Below are 18,196 nucleotides of genomic sequence, written 5' to 3'. Positions count from 1 at the left end.
AAAAAATATCATAAACCAAATACCAAAATAAGCACTAAAAAAAAACCAAACAAAAAACCAGACATTACAATTACTAGGATGGTAATTTACTAGAATTTTACAATTGCTTGATTTGTATTATTCTTCCTCCTCATTTCTTTCCTGGAAACTAGTGTGATGATACAGAAAATACTACAATGGTATATTTTCAGTTTTAAATATTTTAAAATATTTTAATAGTTATTTCAATAAAAATTCATTTTTTAAAAAGTTAGTTTTGTTTTTTTCTCCCCAAACATTTTAATCATTCAATTTTGAGTCAACGAACATTTATAGAGCACCTACATGGGCCAAGTATGAGCTAAAGGATATAACAGAAAAAGAAAAGACAGAACTTACCATCATGGAGATTGCAGTTTAGCAGGGAAGAAAGACATGAAACAAGGACTTATAACAATGATAAGTGTCATCAAATAGAAGGTACAGGGAAATCCTGAAATATACAGCAGAGGGTCCTAAACATATAGGGCAGGAGGATATCAGGGAGTCAGGGTAGACTTCTCTAAAACACTGACATTTAAACTAAGACCTGAAAAATGAACAGCCAGAGAATGTTGGTGGGAGGGGAGAATATTCTACCTAGGTGGAGGGAAGAGCATGTGCAATGGTCCGAGGCTGCAAAGAGCATAACACTCAAGCTACATAAAGAAGTCGGGTGTGACAAGCCCACGGAGCACAAAGGGGCAAGCGTCAAAGAGAGACCTTCTTGGAGAGACCAAGAAGGTCGAAGGCGGACTGCAAAGTGCTTTCTAAGCTATGCGAGGCATTTTGGGCTATTTCCCGAGGACAGTAAGTTGAAGTTTTTTAGGGAGAAAGAAGTGGGAGTAATATAGTAAAAGATTTGCTTTGGGATAACTGCAGTTTTATCTCTTGACTACAAAAAGAAAAGATCAGAAGGTATATAACTAAAAGCAAAAGGTGATTTTACAAAAGAAATCAGAGGGTTCCAAAAACAAAATTTCATTTTAGAAAAACTTAAATCAGTGCGCCAACAAGATTACAAAGGTTTTCTCACGGAACTATTTTCTCTCAAATTTAAGTATTTATCTGGCAAGATATAAACTTGAGAGAACACACCATGTTTTATTGTTTCTAGAGTTCTTATACTGGGGCATAATTCAAAAGGCTCCTATCCCAAATCAACAAATGGACACAGGTGGTAACAAGACTAATGGATAAAGAATTTCACAGGGCTTCCCTGGTGGCGCAGTGGTTGAGAGTCCGCCTGCCAATGCAGGGGACACGGGTTCGTGCCCCGGTCTGGGAAGGTCCCACATGCCGCGGAGCGGCTGGGCCCGTGAGCCATGGCCGCTGAGCCTGCGTGTCCAGAGCCTATGCTCCGCAACGGGAGAGACCACAACAGTGAGAGGCCCGCGTACCGCAAAAAAAAAAAGAATTTCACAGAACAGGTAAAAAGGTGCTATATAAATGTGATATAAAGTTCAATGCATAAGAAGATCAGAAACAAAATAACCAGGGATATAACTCAGTTAGTTACTACCTCTCTTAAGTTTCAGTTTTCTCATTAATAAAGTAGGGGTATCTTGCAGAGTTACTATGAAAAGCAAATAAAACAAAACGTTTTGTAAACTCAAAGGTACTATGTACTAACATCTATATTTACTGTCCTTAAACAGTCAAATCGTCAGATGTTATAAATGCAAATTTTATTGAACAGTTTTTCTTTTATTTTAAAGACTTTTGTGGGAGATCATTTTTCCCCTACATCTCCCTTAAGGAGATGAACAAATTGCTGCTGTTTATGTAAATATCTACTCAGCCTAATCATGGACTTCCCAGTTTTCAAGATGTCTAGGAAGATGTTTAATCCTTAACTTCAAAGGTTCCCTGAAGGGATTCAAAATAAACAGAGACTTTATGAAGAAAATATAATAACTTGCTTCACTTACAAACCCAATAATCAATCTGGAAAAATATATGATGCAAACTAAAAAAGGCAATGGCCAGTGCTTCCTAATTACTACTGAAATTACTTGCCAGACACATCACAAGGGGGGGAGGGGGAGAAGACCTCTCATCACATCTATAACCTAAAAACAAATTTCATCTTATGACTTACAAAAGAAAATAAAACACAGCTACAAGAGCAACAATTTAAACTCACCCAAGGAAACTGTCATTCTTCAAAGTGCCTTCCCTTTTTTGGTCAATCATAATTTGAAAAGAAATTTAAGCAAAAGAAAAAAATGTAAATAATAATGTCTATTTTATATATTTGGTATTTTGGCATAATAAACATTAGCTTTATTTCCCTTAAAAACCAAAAATGCAAATACATTTTAGTAGTCTCTCACAGCTACCTGTTCTTAGGAAGCAAAGAAAAGAAGAGGTGGGCAGGGGAGGGGGTAGGGAGAAGAGAGTTAACAAAACAAAAACCTGTGACAAGTGAAAACCTGAATGTCATTAACTTTTCTCGTTCCACCCCAGTTCATCAATTACAGCAATTACATACTGCCTCTTTATTTTTTACTAATGCTGATGAGCTGGGTCTATAAAGAACAATAAAATGTAACCTCTACCCTCCAGACCCTAAAAGTAGTCAGGAAAACAAATGTAAATAAATGCGTATCATACAGGGGACAGATTAAAAAACAAAAACCAAGACCCTCTCCCACCCCCCAAGAAATATATATATATACATATATAGCTAAATCAGAAATTGTTAAAGAACAACACAAATTATAAAACTATATAACTAGAAAAGCAGAAGACTAAAATCGCAGAAGAAAATGAGTTCTGGAAGAAAAAATGATTACTGAGAAAATAACAGATTGAAAAAAATATATTCAAATAAGTGATGAGTAGAACACCTAACTAAGGATTAACGTATGGATCGTGCAGAAGGCAGGAAAAGGAACAAGACTGAATAGGAAATATTAGGGAAAGAATAAATGAACAGGAAAGAGGCCACAGATTATTAGAATCTTATGATTTACTGAATTATATGCCAAATATTAAATTAGACATTATATGCTGAAGCTCAAAGGTTTATAATAACATAAAACAATCTTTCTAATAGTTTTGTAAGAAATATAGTCACATAAGTAAAAAATTAACCCTGCAACTCCAGATCCTAGCTCAGTGCCAGATATGTTAAGAAATTAGCAGTTGCAGAGTTAAGTCAAATACAATATTGGAAATATGGCAAAATATAACAGTGAAAATGAGAAGGGAAAAGAACCTTCTCTTTAAAAACGTACTCAAGCTTTATCAGCAAAATAATTCATTTTGCTAAATGATAATTACAGAAAGAAAGGGCAGAAAGTAACATTTATTGTTACCTGCTTTGTGCCTCACTTTGCTAACTCATTTAAGCCTCCAAATAACTGGATATGGTAGATATTATCTCCGTTTTACAGATGAGAAGGTTGAGAGGCTGAAAAGTTAAACAATTTGCCTAAGGCCACACATGTTGAACACAGTCAAGATTCATACCTAATTTTAAGTGAATATTTGCTGCCTTTGTTCAAACTACTTTCCTCAGAGAAAACCAGTAATGTGGACAAGCTTTAAAACTCCTTTTAATGTACAGTACTCCCCCCCTTATTCATGGTTTCTCTTTCCATGGTTTTAGTTACCTGTAGTCAATCATGGTCCGAAAATATTAAATGGAAAATTCCTGAAATAAACAATTCCTAAGTTTTAAATTGCACACCACTTTGAGTAGCATGATGAAAAACTTTTCGCCCTCCAGGTCCATGCTACCCATGATGTAATCATCCCTTTACCCAGTATCCTGGCCATTTAGTCACTTAGTAACCATTTGAGTTATCAGATCCTGTGGGCTATCAGATTGACTGTCCCTGGTATTGCAGTGCTTATGTTCAAGTATCCTTTATTTTACTATTAATGGCTTAAAGCGCAAGAGTAGTAATGCAGGCAATTCGGATAAGCCAAAGAGAAGCTGTAAAGTGCTTCCTTTAAGTGAAAAGGTGAAAATTCTCAAGTGAGTAAGGAAAGAAAAACAAAAAAATCCTGGGAATTCCCTGGCAGTCCAGTGGTTAGGACTCGGTGCTCTCACTGCCGGGGCCTGGCTAAGATCCTGCAAACCCAAGTGGCATGGGCAAAAAAAAAAAAAAAAGAAAGAAAGAAAAAATCCTATGCTGAGGTTGCTAAAATCTACAGTAACAATATTCTATCCGTGAAATCGTGAAGAAGGAAAAAGAAATTTGTGCTAGTTTTGCTGTTGCACTTCAAACCACAAAAATTATAGCCACACTGTGTGATAAGTGCTTGGTTGAGGTTAAAAAAAAAAGGCATTAAATTTGTACAATAAGATATTTTGAGAAAGAGAGACCACATTCACAAAACTCATTACATTATAGGTGACCACTGAACAACATGGATTCACTTATATTAGGATTTTTTCAACAAATATTTACTATAGTATTACGTAATTGCAGGGGATGGAGGTGCCAGAGCCCCTAACCCCTGCACTGTTCAAGGGTCAACTGTATATTGTTGTAACTGTTCTATTTTATCATTAGTTATTGTTGCTAATCTCTTACTGTGCCTAATTTATAAATTAAACTTTATCAGGTATGTATGTATAGGAAAAAACATAGTATATATAGGGATCGGTACTATCTGAGGTTTCATGTAACCACTGGAGGGTTTAGAACATATCCACCATGGATAAAGGGGAACTACTGTATAGGCTTTTTAGCATTAATTGGATTTTTGTGTAGTAAAGCTGTTTTTCAAGGCAAAGCTGTTTCCTCACACGCATACATTTTTAAGAAGCAGGTTCCCTAATACTCCTTATTTCCACTCACCAAGACTGCAACCGTGCTGCAGAAGCAACAAGTAAAATAACAAACATATGGAAGTACCTAGGCAAAACAACATAAAAGATGAAAACTGGAAAATCTAGAGAGAAAAAGTTTACTTTGCTAACATGGTAAACCTAAGAAAAGTGCAAACAAGGCAATTAGCAAATGACTGCTTTAATTTAATACAATCCTTTCCACAAGATAAACATGCATTAAATGAATCTCCACATTTAACTTTAAAAACAGACTTAATGTATCTAGGTATCTCCTTTCCTATTTTCTCCCCCCACCATGTCACTTACTATTGAAGTAGGGTTGTTTATCACAGGCAAATAAATACAGAATAAACTATATCTGAAAACAGGCATAATATGGGTAAGGATGTAAGAAAGGACAGTACCAGAGATCTGTTAGTACCTTTGAAAATAAACGTGGCCATGCCAAGTACACATTCACAAATCTTCCATAGAAAATTCAAACTAGTGATACCAACGGACTAGTAGTATCTTTTGGTTTTCTTGCTTTCGAAAACATTATTAAAGGAGGTTGTAAAGGGCTGGAAAGGAGCCAACCACTTTGGTTCTCCTGCCCTGAGACTGAATTCCAGTTCAATTTTCACAATTTACATCAAATAATAGGAGGTACAAAGTAGTCAGGATTTATAAACAGGTAACAAAATACAACAGGATAAGAAAGCACTGAGATAAACTCAAGAGTTGGTTTTGAAATTATACAGGTATGGGTTTTAATATTCCAAGTATAATGAATCGATAACCCAGTTCACTAATAAACCTTGATTTCCTAAAAATCAGTGTCTGGGGGTTTTGCTTACCTCAAAGCTATCCTTGGACCAAGTCTCTCTTCTTCCAACCACCTATTCTGTTTTTTACCTCCTACCACTTCTGAACTTTTCTTGTCCCACTGCAGTTCACCAATTACATCAATTACCTATTGCCTCTTCATTTAATACTAATGCTGAGGAGTTGGGTGTACACAGAGCACTAAAACGTAATTTCCAACCTCCAGAAACTAACAGTATAGTAGGAAAAAAAAGGTAAATAAATAGCCATGACTATGTGATAAAAGCTACAGTAGAGATTTGTATAAGCACTTAATCCTACCTGGTTACATTTAGGTTTTAAAGGATGAATAGATAAATGTTCATAGAATGAGGGACATTGCAGAGAGAAAGGGATCAAGACAAATGGCTGATTTTAAGAACTGCCCAATAGTTATACAAAGCTATAGCACAAAGTATAGGTGAGGAAAAGGTGGGAAAAGGTCAGTTTTGTGAGCCACATTACAGAGTTGAGACAATTCAAAGTCACTGGGGAAAAGGAGGCATGACATGATCACATTTGCATTTTAGAAAGTTCAGGGCAGTGGTTCTCAACTGGAGGCAATTTTACCCCAGGGTCATTTGGGAATGTGTGGAGACATTTTTGCTTGTCAAGATTTCAGGAAAGGAATTGCTACTAGCATTTAATGGATACAGGCAGGGATGCTGATAAACATCCTACAATGCACAAGACAGCCGATTACAAAAAAGAATATGTGGCCCAAAATGTAAACAGTGCTGAGGTTAAGAAACCCTGGTTTAGAGCTAAGTCCTAGGGTAGAGGAACAAGACTGGAGGCAGTAGATCAGGTAACCTGTAAGTTCTAGGAAAGCAGAGCCCATGTTCTTCTTTATCCTGCAACTCCAGATCTAACCCAGTATCAGATATAATGTAGGGACTCAATATTTACTTGCTAAGTGAATGAATGACGTAGAGCTCCAAGCAAAAAGTACCAAGGCCCAACAATGTGGTTATGGCAATGGTAATGGAAAACAGATTCAAAAGACTGGAACAGAATATATAGGCCTTACAGGAAAAAAAATCTAAGAAAGGAAAATCCAATTTACCATCACCCTGAACTTAAATGATCTTCTGAGTTACAGCAAAAAGTTCAATTTAAAAAACTGAGCAAACCCTAAGTGCAGTATGGTATTCTGGACTGGATCCTGGAACAAAAAAAGGTAATTAGTGGAAAAATGTGATGAGATATGAATAAGGTCTGGCGTTTAGTTAATAACAACGTACCAATGTTGGTGGAGTAGTTTTAAGAAATATCAGGTAATATAGGTCTATAACATTAGGGAAAACTGCATAAGGGGTATACAGGAGCTCTTTGTGCAACGTTTCAGCAACTAATTTCTTATTTCAAAATTAAAAGTTTGTTAAACAAAACCCTATTTCCCAAATGTATCAAAACTTAAATATCTGAATCTACATTAAACATTTCAACCCATATTTTATGAAAAACTACAAAGCTAAGGTTTTTTTCTTATTTACATTGATCCTTGGTAATACTACATTGGCCAAGGAAAGAGCAAGGAAAATTTTTAGAGGTAGCCAGACAGAAAATGGCAGAGGAATCAACAAAATAAGATACGAACGTTCATATTAAAAAAAAAAAAATCTTCTGACTCATACTCTGTGATAACTTGAAACGATACACTGTATCACTATGCACGCAAACTATTCTGCCAAAAAGCCTACTGAATTTTTCTTTCCATTACCATCTAGTCAAACTTTTATAGCAATGACAGGACATCCAAGATTGTCACCAAGGTGAACTGACGAGACATGACACTAAACTATGACTATTAATAAGTAGAGTCGTTTTGATTAGTCCAGCTTCTCTTTAGAGATGTCAAAAACTATGTGTGAGTATAAAACAAGAAAGCAGGTAAAACTGGCATTCTAGTACAGGTGTTTTTTTAAATATAAAGAACACTTTCCTGAAAATTTGAATGGGAAGAAAATTTATCATAAACTTTAAAAATGAAATAAAACTCTTTCAGAAAGGTACAATTACCTGCCTGGTAATTAATTCTACTACCTCAATATATTACCTCAATATACCAGTTGTGTCACTCTGATGTGACACAAAACTCAAGATATTTTTGCCATATTTACATCCCCTATATCCATGTCAGCAATATTTACTGATCTGACTATAAATGACCTGGCCTAAAATTTTTTATCTGACTTTATAAATATTTGGTATCTTTTTCCAAAAAGTGACTAATACCAACTTTCTTGAGTAGCCAAGTGTTACTATTAGCTAACTGAGAATAAGGCATAGCATGATGGGAGTCACTGTGGCTTCACGACTCACTAAATGTGTAACCTTGGTCAAGTCACCAAACCTTTTCATGCCTCAATTTCCTTCTCTGTAAAGTAAGAATATTTCCTACCTACAGACCATTTAAGGTTTTAAAAAAGAAAATAAATGGAAAATGGTTAGAATAGTGACTAGAACAGAGTAATTACTCACATAGCAAATGTTAAGAGGGAAGTTATTTACTATCAACCATTTTTGTACTTTCATTGCCTACCACAGGGCTGCTTGACAATGTGTTGAAAGAACAACGTAACATATTCCCCTTATTATATGCATTTTTTCAAAAAGAGGATAAACTTTTCCCTAGAGGGGAAGTTCCTATTAAATTTACCTTCCCCTTCTTTCAAGAAAACTGTTCAACCTCCTAGCATAATGTTCCAAGTGAAAATAAACTCTAGTGTCTCAAATCCTTTGTTGTTTTAATAGTTGTTCGTTATAGTAAGACTATACAGAAATCATTATTTAACCAGGACAATTGTATGTTGAAAAAAAAACATCATCCATGATTACCCACCATACAAACATAGCATACCTTTGGAAAACAGGTTAAAGAAAACTATCCAGAATGCATCAGAGAAAAAGATGTAAATCGTAAAAGAGAGGGTAAGAGAGAAGAAAAAGTGGGAAAGTCTAGCATCTGTTTAACTGGAGTCCCAGAGGAGAGAACAGAGAATGAAGCAGACATGATATTTTAAAAGATAATGGCTGACAATTTTCCAATGCCAACAAAAGACATTACAGATTCTAGAAGCCTAATAAATCTCAAGCCTGATAAATAGAAAAAACTGACACTAAGACACAGCACAGTCAAACTGCAGAAAACCAACGAGAGACAGAAAATCTTAAAAGCAGCCAGAGAAAAAGAGATCATCTTCCCAGCAACAGTTAGATTTAAACCCAAATATATCAGTAATTGCAATATGAAGGACAAAATGTCCCAGGTGAAACACAAAATTTGTCATATTGTATTTTTAAAAAACAACTTCTACGCTATTTTTTAAGATATGGAAAATAAAAGGATACAAAAGGGTTGAAAATAAAACAACAGAAAAAGATATTCTATATAAACATTAAATGAAAGTTATACAAAACTGTAATACTGATGAATTATAAAACAGTAATACTGACTGTAATTATCCAGATAAGGAAGAAATAAGTATAATTTGGATAGGTGGAAGAAAGAGGGAGAATAACATTTCTGGCTAGGCAGGAGGGTAGGGATAGGAGAGGAGGCTATGATTAAAACATGAAGGTCTCTGAAAGTCAGAAGTATAGAGTTGGTGGTAGAGGAACTGCAACACCATTAAAATAGCATAAGCTACCTCATATACCACCTTGAGCAGAAGAGTGACATATTAAATAAGATTAAAATTACAGTGTTATGCAGTATGACCTGAAAGGGAGAGAGGGAGAAGACACCGGAAGCAATACTAGTTTGAAGGATGCTATAGTAATTCGGGAAAGACAAGGGCCTTTTCATAGTAGAGGTAAAAGGGATGAATCTAGAGGCCATTTCAAGAGGAAGACCTATCTGCATCAGTTTTCCTCCTTTGAAATTTTAAAGCCAAAAAAAAAAAATGACTACTCATAAAAATAACAAAACTATTTTTGTTTTCCATCAGTACAACTAATCTGTATTATGGTAACAGTTGCCCATTAAATCAGCCTAATGATATACATCTTAATAAACAATTTTTTGTAAAAATACCAATGAACTAATTAGCTTAGATAGGTACAATATATACAATCCATAATTACACATTATTATGACTTCTTCACTATAGATTACTATCATAAGAAAAAAATTCTGAGAGCTTTTTCCTCTTTGAACGCTAACGTACATAATATGAAATTCTCTGACTTCGCAGCAAGTAAAAACATTTTTATTTTCAAAAGCTCTTTACCGAGAGGATATCAACTTGGTAATGAACTCAAACAACTCACCAATGCTGGGTGGGCTACCATAGTTAATTGGTGACTCTGGTGGTCTTCCACAATGCAATGCCGCCAGAGCAGATCCTTTCCACACAACATGCTTGCAGCCTATTAAACACATACATTTTTAATGGATACAAAGATAAGACACAAAGACGAAAAGTGAGGAAAAAAAATCTAAATTCTAATAGAAATTTTTCATACTTTTATTTGTGCGTAGCAAGGACTGTCTTCCAGCTCCTAATAAAGTTTGTACTCCAGGAACACTTTGTGGAATTTCTTGCTCAAGAAGAGGTCCTAGTCGATGACATATTTGCAGCAAGTGATCAGGTGCTAAATGTCTGTAATACTTCACCTATTATGTGAAAGACATATAAAATATTTGCTAAATAAAGTGATACAATTCTTTACAGTAAATAAACTTTTAAAAATATGGTAATTATTTCTGGCTAGTCAACATTTCATTTTACTTGGGGGAAAAGTTCACATTTATTCTGTGAAACCACTTGACTCACAGAATAAAACAGCTACCCAACCATGATTTGCCCCACTGAGGAGGAAAAATGCTAAAGAATTAATGTTACCTAAATACAGCAAGTTATAAATTAACAGATGCTAGTCAAAGCAAATACTGAACAATGAAAAAACCTACAGCATTATAACCTAAAATGGTATGTTTCAGTTTAACAATTTTCAAAAACTTCAAACAACAAAAAATCACCTAACTACAAATATAATAAACGTTTTGTATTTTCGACATTATTTTTTAAAAATCTCCAGAATAGTTCAGGATTAAAGAAACTTGATAGTTCATGTTCTCATTATAAAATCTAAAAACACTTACATGATTTCTATGCTGAATTTTATAATTTATTTATACCAAAAACCTCACAGAGAGAAAGGCCAAATTCCAACTGTTAAATGAAACAAGTTTTGACTATAAATCTACCGACTACAAAGTTTGAGCACTTTTTGGAACAACTTCAAAGTACTGCTTAATTTATGCTAACATTCAAAACCAAGATATAAAATGCTATATTTTTATTATCCATCCTGGAAGTCTTTAGTAAATAGACAATATTTGCATAATAATGTAAAGAGAATTACATCAGAAAAAAAAGTACACTATTTTTTCACTTATATTTAGGCTATCAAGTTACAAAAAATTTCTCAGTGTAGCACCGAAATATTCCAGTTCAGCCGTTTTCAAAGTGTGTTCTGTGGACACCTAGGGATTTTTCAGGTAAAAATTATGAATAGGGACTTCCCTGGCAGTCCAGTGGTTAAGATTCCGCACTTTCACTGCAGGGGACATGGGTTCAATCCCTGGTCGGGGGCACTAAGATCCTGCATGCCACGCGGTGCGGCCAAAAAATTTAAAAAAAAATTATGAATAATATGAAGACGTTATTTGCTTTTTCACTCTCATTTTCTCATGAGTGTACTGTGAGTTTTTCAGAGGCCACATGACATGTGATGTTCCAACAGACTGAATGTAGATGTGGATGTAAGAATCTGCCTTCTATTAAACCAGACGCTAAACATCCCCAAAAGTGTAAAACAATACCACTCTTCTCACAAATTTGGTTTGTTTAGGAACATAATTATGTTATAAAAAAATTTTACTTATATGGAATGAGTTTATTATATTTAAATGAATAAAAATATTTTAAAATTTGTTTTAATTTTTAAATGTTAAATATGAATAGATTAGAATCCACATAAACAAAGAGACTGCAATAATTTTTACTAATGTGAAGAGGTGCTGAGGTGAAGAAGTTTGAGAATTGCTACTCAAATTCACTTAGATTCTTTTTAAAAAAATAACTGGAAGCTTGTACCTTTTGACTCCCTTTACACATTTCGTCCACTCCCATGGATGAAGGGAGTTAAAAGGTACAAAACTTCCCAGTTATAAAACATTCAAGCCACCATGAAGAGCACGGTGATTATAGGTAATAATAGTGTATTGCATAATTGAAAGTTGCTAAGAGAGAAGATCTTAAAAGTTTTCATGACGAGAAAAAAATGCTTGAAGTATATATGGTGACAGACATTAACTAGTGTGGTGGTGATCATTTCACAATATATACAAATATCAAATCATTATGTTGTGCACCTGAAACTAAAATAATGTTGTATGTCAATTTCACCTCAATTAAAAATAAATAAATAAATAACAAGGAAAGTCTGAGAAAATTTCATAGCCAAGAATAGCCTAAAAAAGACACGACAACTTAAAAGAAAAGTCCACTTAGTAATGGCAATTTTAGTATGAATTCCTTATGGTAAGACAGATTTGGGGGGAAGTGAGGGATTACATCATTCCATCTTGCAGTATCTGTTATACTCTAACTGCAAAAGACTGTGAATGATATTTTTTAAAGAATTAGCTGATATTCATTCTTCTAAGCTCAAGCCAATTAAGAGGAACCTACCTTACTTTTTATCATAATATACTATCACAGAGACAATATGTAGCCATATTGCCACACTTCGAAAAGATAATTTAAAATAATAGCCTCACACATAGCAGATGGTCAATAATTATTGGTAGAATGAATACTTCTGGAAAAGAAGTTCTAATACAAATTATACATACTACGTCTCTTTGGAGAACGCTTCTCTTTGGAGAAGCTTTGGAGAGTCACAAAAGCACAATGACATTAAAGCCTCTGAAAAATCTTGATATATCTTTTCAGTTTTGTTTATTTCACAAACTCCTTTAGTTACAGAATCCTTTTTTCCCTAATATTATCATCTTGAATCAAAACATACTTTTTCAAACACTAGTATGATTAAACAGAAAAAGCATTCAGAAGAAAATACAGCAGAATATAAAATTTTACAATTGTATTTATACTGCAATCTTCCCTAAAATAATTTACTTAAAAATTTAAAGTAAAAGTCTACAATATTTATAGGGTCCCTTCGACTTTCAAACTTGTACATGATAATTATTCTAATGTGACTTTTTTAAATTGATTGGAATTCTTTTTAAAGTGTTTAACGAGAAAGTTCATTACTTGTTAACTTTAGTTTTGTGATGATCCTGTTTTAGGGTCTTCTTGCAAAATACAATTCAGGTAGTGAACCTGAAAATCTTCACTGCAGAACTGTATCTTTTTAATAAAATATTATGAATCCACTTTTTCCAACTAAATCTTTCCTTGATTATCTAGTATATTTCAATTGTTCAAAATCAACTTTCATTTTAAAGTTAGGAGAGAGAATTTTATGCTTTCTGGCTTTGAGACCTTGTGCAAACTGACCCCTCTGCTAGAAATTTTTACCCTGCAGCTCCACACCTCACTCTCCTTCATGTCAGTCTATGCCTCACTGTCTTCCATGACCTGCCTCTGCCTCTTCTTTGGGGACATTCTATCTTTGTGTTTCCACAGCACATTAAACTCCTTCCCAAACATTCCTTTACCCTACTCCCCGGAACTCTGTAGTACTTATCATACCATATTAAGTGTTCTTAATATATTTTGATACCTAGACCTCAGGAGGAATCTAATGATAGCTATGATGCCCTTCCCCTCCCCCCCCAAAACACATATAGGCCCTACCACTACTATGCCCTGTTTTGGGGTTCATAAGACCCTGCACTATACTAAAATTGCCAATTTACTTTATCCATGTCCTACCTAAGAACACACGGGATTAGAACTTGTTTACCTGTCTACCCAGTACCTAACATAGTACTTACAGGTAAGTGCTTAATTATTAGATAAATGAATATATGAAAATATGCAGAAAAAAACTGACTTCTCTATCTAGCCATTAAAGGGTGAGGTTCTTTAAGGTCTGAGATCCAAGAGCCCAGTTCCAGACCCTCTCTTATTCTCACTCTACACTCTCTCCCTGAACAATCTTTATGCAAAGCTTCCCAAATTTTATCTATAGCCTAGGCTTGCACATCAGATTTTCTTAAAAGACTCCCCTCCTTGGCGTCCCAAAGCCTCCTCAACTCAACATATCCAAAAGTAAACTCATGATGCTCATGCCAACCCACCACCACCAAAAAAGTTCCCTACGGTGGTGACTGGCAACACCATCTAACCAACCTAAAATCAAGAAGTCACGTTTTTCACACTGTTCATTCCTCCCTCCCACCTCATTCCAAATATCCAAGCAGTCACCAACTCCAAATGAATTTTTCCTTCCTAGCCTTAAACCCATCTACCCGTTTCTATCTCCATAATAACAATCCAAGTTCAAATCATCTTTGCTATAAACTCCCATCTTTCCCACATCCACTCATGCCTTCTACAACCTCATTCAAATCTATACTCTATATTGCAATTAGAATGCTCTTTCCAAAACAGAGATCTGGTCAGGTCACCTCTACCTAAAGCACTCCAGAGGCTTTCCTTGCTCTCTGGAGATCCAAATCCTTAACATGGTCTACAAGCCCTGAAGTACATGTACAGTCCATTACTATTTCTCTGCCTCATCTGGCACATTCCCAGCCCTACACTCTCCAGACCCCACTTCTTTCCACATTTAGACACACTGGCTTTCTTTCAGGTTCTTTACCTGCACTCTCTCCTGTCAGGCTTTTCCATGTGGTATATACTCTCAGCATTTCCCCACGTCCCCTTGCCCAGATAACTCTTCTATTTGCTTCAGATCTTCCCTTCAATGAACTTCCTTTGTTTTCCTTCACCCTATTCAGTTTAGGTACATTATCTTAGGTGAACAGTCTTTGGTGACTTTTCCTTAATTCATGTACCAGTTCGTGATTATACCTTTAACAATGTAATGATTTAATGTTTTTCTTCTCCACTTTACCGTAAACTACATGAGAACAGGGACCATCAGCTTTCATTCCTAGATGCATCATATATATACACACATCCCCAATACATAATTTAAAAAATGAATAAAAATTATTTTTTGGTACTATCTTTTTCTCAACATTATTCTTCATGAATATTAATCCATGTATTTATGGTCAATATTTAAAATGTAAAAACAAAAACAAAAAATTAAAATAGCTCATTCATGGCTATACATATGTGATTTTTAATTTTCAAATTATTAAGAACCCTGTATCTTTAATATTAACTTAAGCTTTTTAGTCTGAATGAACTTTTAATTTACTAGGAAATAATTAAAAGGTAAAGTCAAAACAATATTGTAATAAAATCCCTTATCCAAAAATGTCTATATCTGGATTTTCAGTAATTGTCCATACACTATTATTAAGGAAAAACAAAACAAAACTTGACATTCTCAATTCTAATATGTCCATTACTTTTCAGGACCAGAGCTGCTTTCAAGCTCTTAAAGATATTCAACACAAAAAAGTATGACCAAATGGTAAAGTGTGATGAATATTAATAATACTAACATAGCTAACACATACTGGCTGCACACTAAATGCTAGGCCTTGTGGTAATTGTTGTTTTACATGAAAAAGCTGAGTTAATGATTTTAATATCCGTAAGAGGTATGTTCTATTATTATTCCCATTAATAAAGAAATGATGGCACAAAAAGATAAAAGAACCCTCCCAAGGTCACACACATTTAGTGGATGGCAGAGATGAGACAAACCAAGGCAATCTAACTCCAGAGCCACAATCATACAGCCCGTCCCCTACCTCCCCTCCAAAGTACCTATTGCCTCAAATATATGTATATATCAATGTGCAAGCAAGCTATAAATTAGACATTTTGAATAGTTTTCAACATATGCATTAAAGTGAGCCAGAAAGAAATGTTTTAAAAGTTGACCTTTCATGTTGAAAAAAAATCCTTCTAGACCTAAACAGAGAAAAAAAACCTGGATATCTTTTTAAGGACCTTTTAAAAGTGAGCTTAGATCAATATATTCATTCCAACTACTTGATTTACCTGTGAGACCTAGAAATGCCAGTCCTTCCTCTAGGATGTAATTAAGAAGTCCTAATGAAAATAAGATCCACCTAATGTTTGGCACCAAAACGATCTGATTTGACCAGGCTCTTTACTTTATCCCTAGGTCCCAAACACCTGACTGGTTCTAAAACAGTTTTTCAGATCTCCCACATCTGTTTTCTCACAATTTTTTTCAGATTTGATAGGCTAGTTGCTTCTGCTTCCTACTATGGTTCTGAGCTCTAAAAGGTCAGCTTCATGGAATATAGTTCTTATTTTTAGGTCTATTCTAGCATATAAACAAAATCATAAATTTTTAAAAACACTATTCACTGTTTAATCACTCTATAAGGCCTATTACTAAAATCCAGTCCCTAAAATTCTCAAAACTTCTAAACTTACAATTTATAAATCTGTTACCATTATTACAAAGTGCAGGTTAAATTATATCTACACTTTTTAAAACAAGTTTACATTTTCTGAGCATTTTTTTAAAACTGTAATAGTTTTTCCACATAGGAAAAAAATATGGAATACTTACTCTGTGCCAAGTATGCTCAAAATTTATTTATCTTCACAAGCAAATAAGGTTAAGTATTTTCCTCATTTCACAGGTAAAGAAAACTGAGGCCCAAAGGTTAAGGTCACACATTTAGAAAGTAGAAGAAACAGTAATCAAACCGAGGTCTTCTGATTCCGAGTTTAGTGTTATTTCTATAACACTATAGTTTCCTTCTCTCAACTTTAGTTTCCCCCACACTGTCAAACAGGCTCTATGATTACCAAACTTAAATAAAACCCATGTAACCATTTTTCAAGTCAAATCTTCTAAGCTGGGTAACAATTCTTAGGACTCTTACAAGCTTATGACTTATTTGTACTTAGAGTATAATAAAATTAATATAGAATCTTACTAAGTCTCAAAATTAATCTTGGTGGTCTATTTACTCTTAATAACTATGAATAAACATGCTCAAAGGACTGTCTTATATTCAGAATTTGGTCAACCACCTAAGAATTCATTTAGATAATAATTCAGTTAGAATTATCAATGCAATTATCAATACATATTTGTCAAATAAATAAAATGCAATATTGCTCTTCCAAATTTTATTCATTACAATTTGACTATATTTGTTTAAAAAAAAACCCAAAACTCTATCCAGAATTAAGGTTTCCACAAACCACAAAGTAAAGATGCTCTATAAAAAATAATTTAAAACACAACAAAATGACAAAGTTTAACTTTATAAAATAACATTTTGAAGTTCTGTTTTTAAATCAAGTCAAATTTGCTAAGCAAAATCTGTGCAATAAGAAATCTTCTTTAAAACATTATTTTACTTAAAGTATAATTTAAAACTTAAACCTATGATTCTGTTGAAAAAGTTATTGTCTATTAATTTTAAGATTAAAAATTCTTAAACTGTTTATTCTTAAAATGCCAATATAAATAATCTTAAGAGAACAATCAGTTTCATTTTTAGTAATGTTTCAGTTTCAAACACCATACTCAAAATAACTAACATCACACATATAACGGCAGTGTAAAGTTGTTTCAGAAAATGCATATTTCTCCAAGTTGACTAGAATTTAGTACTTCCACACCCCAAAACTAAACCAGAATCAAGTGACACAAGTAAAGGTAAGTATTTTTTGCATTTATACTATAACCTCTGCCAAGACAGGCTATGTGCCTGTTCTTTATCCAGACAGAGACCAAACGGGTCATGCTACTGTGACCACAGCCATCTGGAGCCCAGAATAAACGGATTCCTTATGTGCTTCCTTTGCAGCAGGCTGCTATCACCCATGTTGCCATGAATAACTTAAGCCTTATACTACAAATCTCTCTCCTCTTACAATTTAAATGAGTTTTAACTAAAGCAGAAACTGCATTACACCAATGTTGCTACCCCAATTTTCCTAATATCAAAAACTTCTCATCCAACCATCCTTTTCATTATCTGTGATCCCTGAGCTTAAATAAGGCCGCTTTTGTGTATGTGCATATACGTGTGTACATGTGTGTGAGGCAAATAACTAAAGGTGGACCGGCTTCACATCTAATGTCTCCCTGCTCCGTAGTGACCAAAGGTTCTCAAACTTTTGTATTTCAATACCACAATTTTTTATTTTTAGTACCCTGAATTCTCAAATGCCATAATGAAAAAAAAATTTTCATTTTCCCTAACCTGTTATAAAATGCTTACCCTCCTCTATATTCCATATACTCAACAACGTATTTATTAATTCCAAAATAATTTGTTTTCACAAATTACTCATATGTCAACAACAGAGGTTCTCACAAACAAGACAGAAACTTTACACATTTAAAACTTCCAGAATTTTCAATTTGGTTCCTATTATATAATAGTCTTTATCACTTTTA

General features: G+C 34.2%; 1 protein-coding gene across 3 annotated transcripts in view; it reads right to left on the bottom strand.

Annotated features, from left to right (window-relative positions):
* The window catches only part of PHIP (pleckstrin homology domain interacting protein), a 127,176-nt gene that overhangs the window by 102,420 nt on the left and 6,560 nt on the right, over positions 1 to 18,196 (bottom strand). For all 3 annotated transcript variants that reach the window (XM_049695333.1, XM_049695334.1, XM_049695335.1), the window contains exons 5-6: positions 10,142 to 10,292; positions 9,947 to 10,045 (exon numbers count right to left, since the gene is read on the bottom strand). In XM_049695333.1, the coding sequence (XP_049551290.1) occupies positions 9,947 to 10,045; positions 10,142 to 10,292 (250 nt within the window). The remainder of the gene's footprint in view (positions 1 to 9,946; positions 10,046 to 10,141; positions 10,293 to 18,196) is intronic.

This window comes from Orcinus orca, chromosome 12 (genome assembly GCF_937001465.1).
Source record: "Orcinus orca chromosome 12, mOrcOrc1.1, whole genome shotgun sequence".
Classification (NCBI taxonomy): domain Eukaryota; kingdom Metazoa; phylum Chordata; class Mammalia; order Artiodactyla; family Delphinidae; genus Orcinus; species Orcinus orca.
Note: the sequence above shows the minus strand (reverse complement) of the source record. Positions and strands in the feature narration are given on the sequence as shown.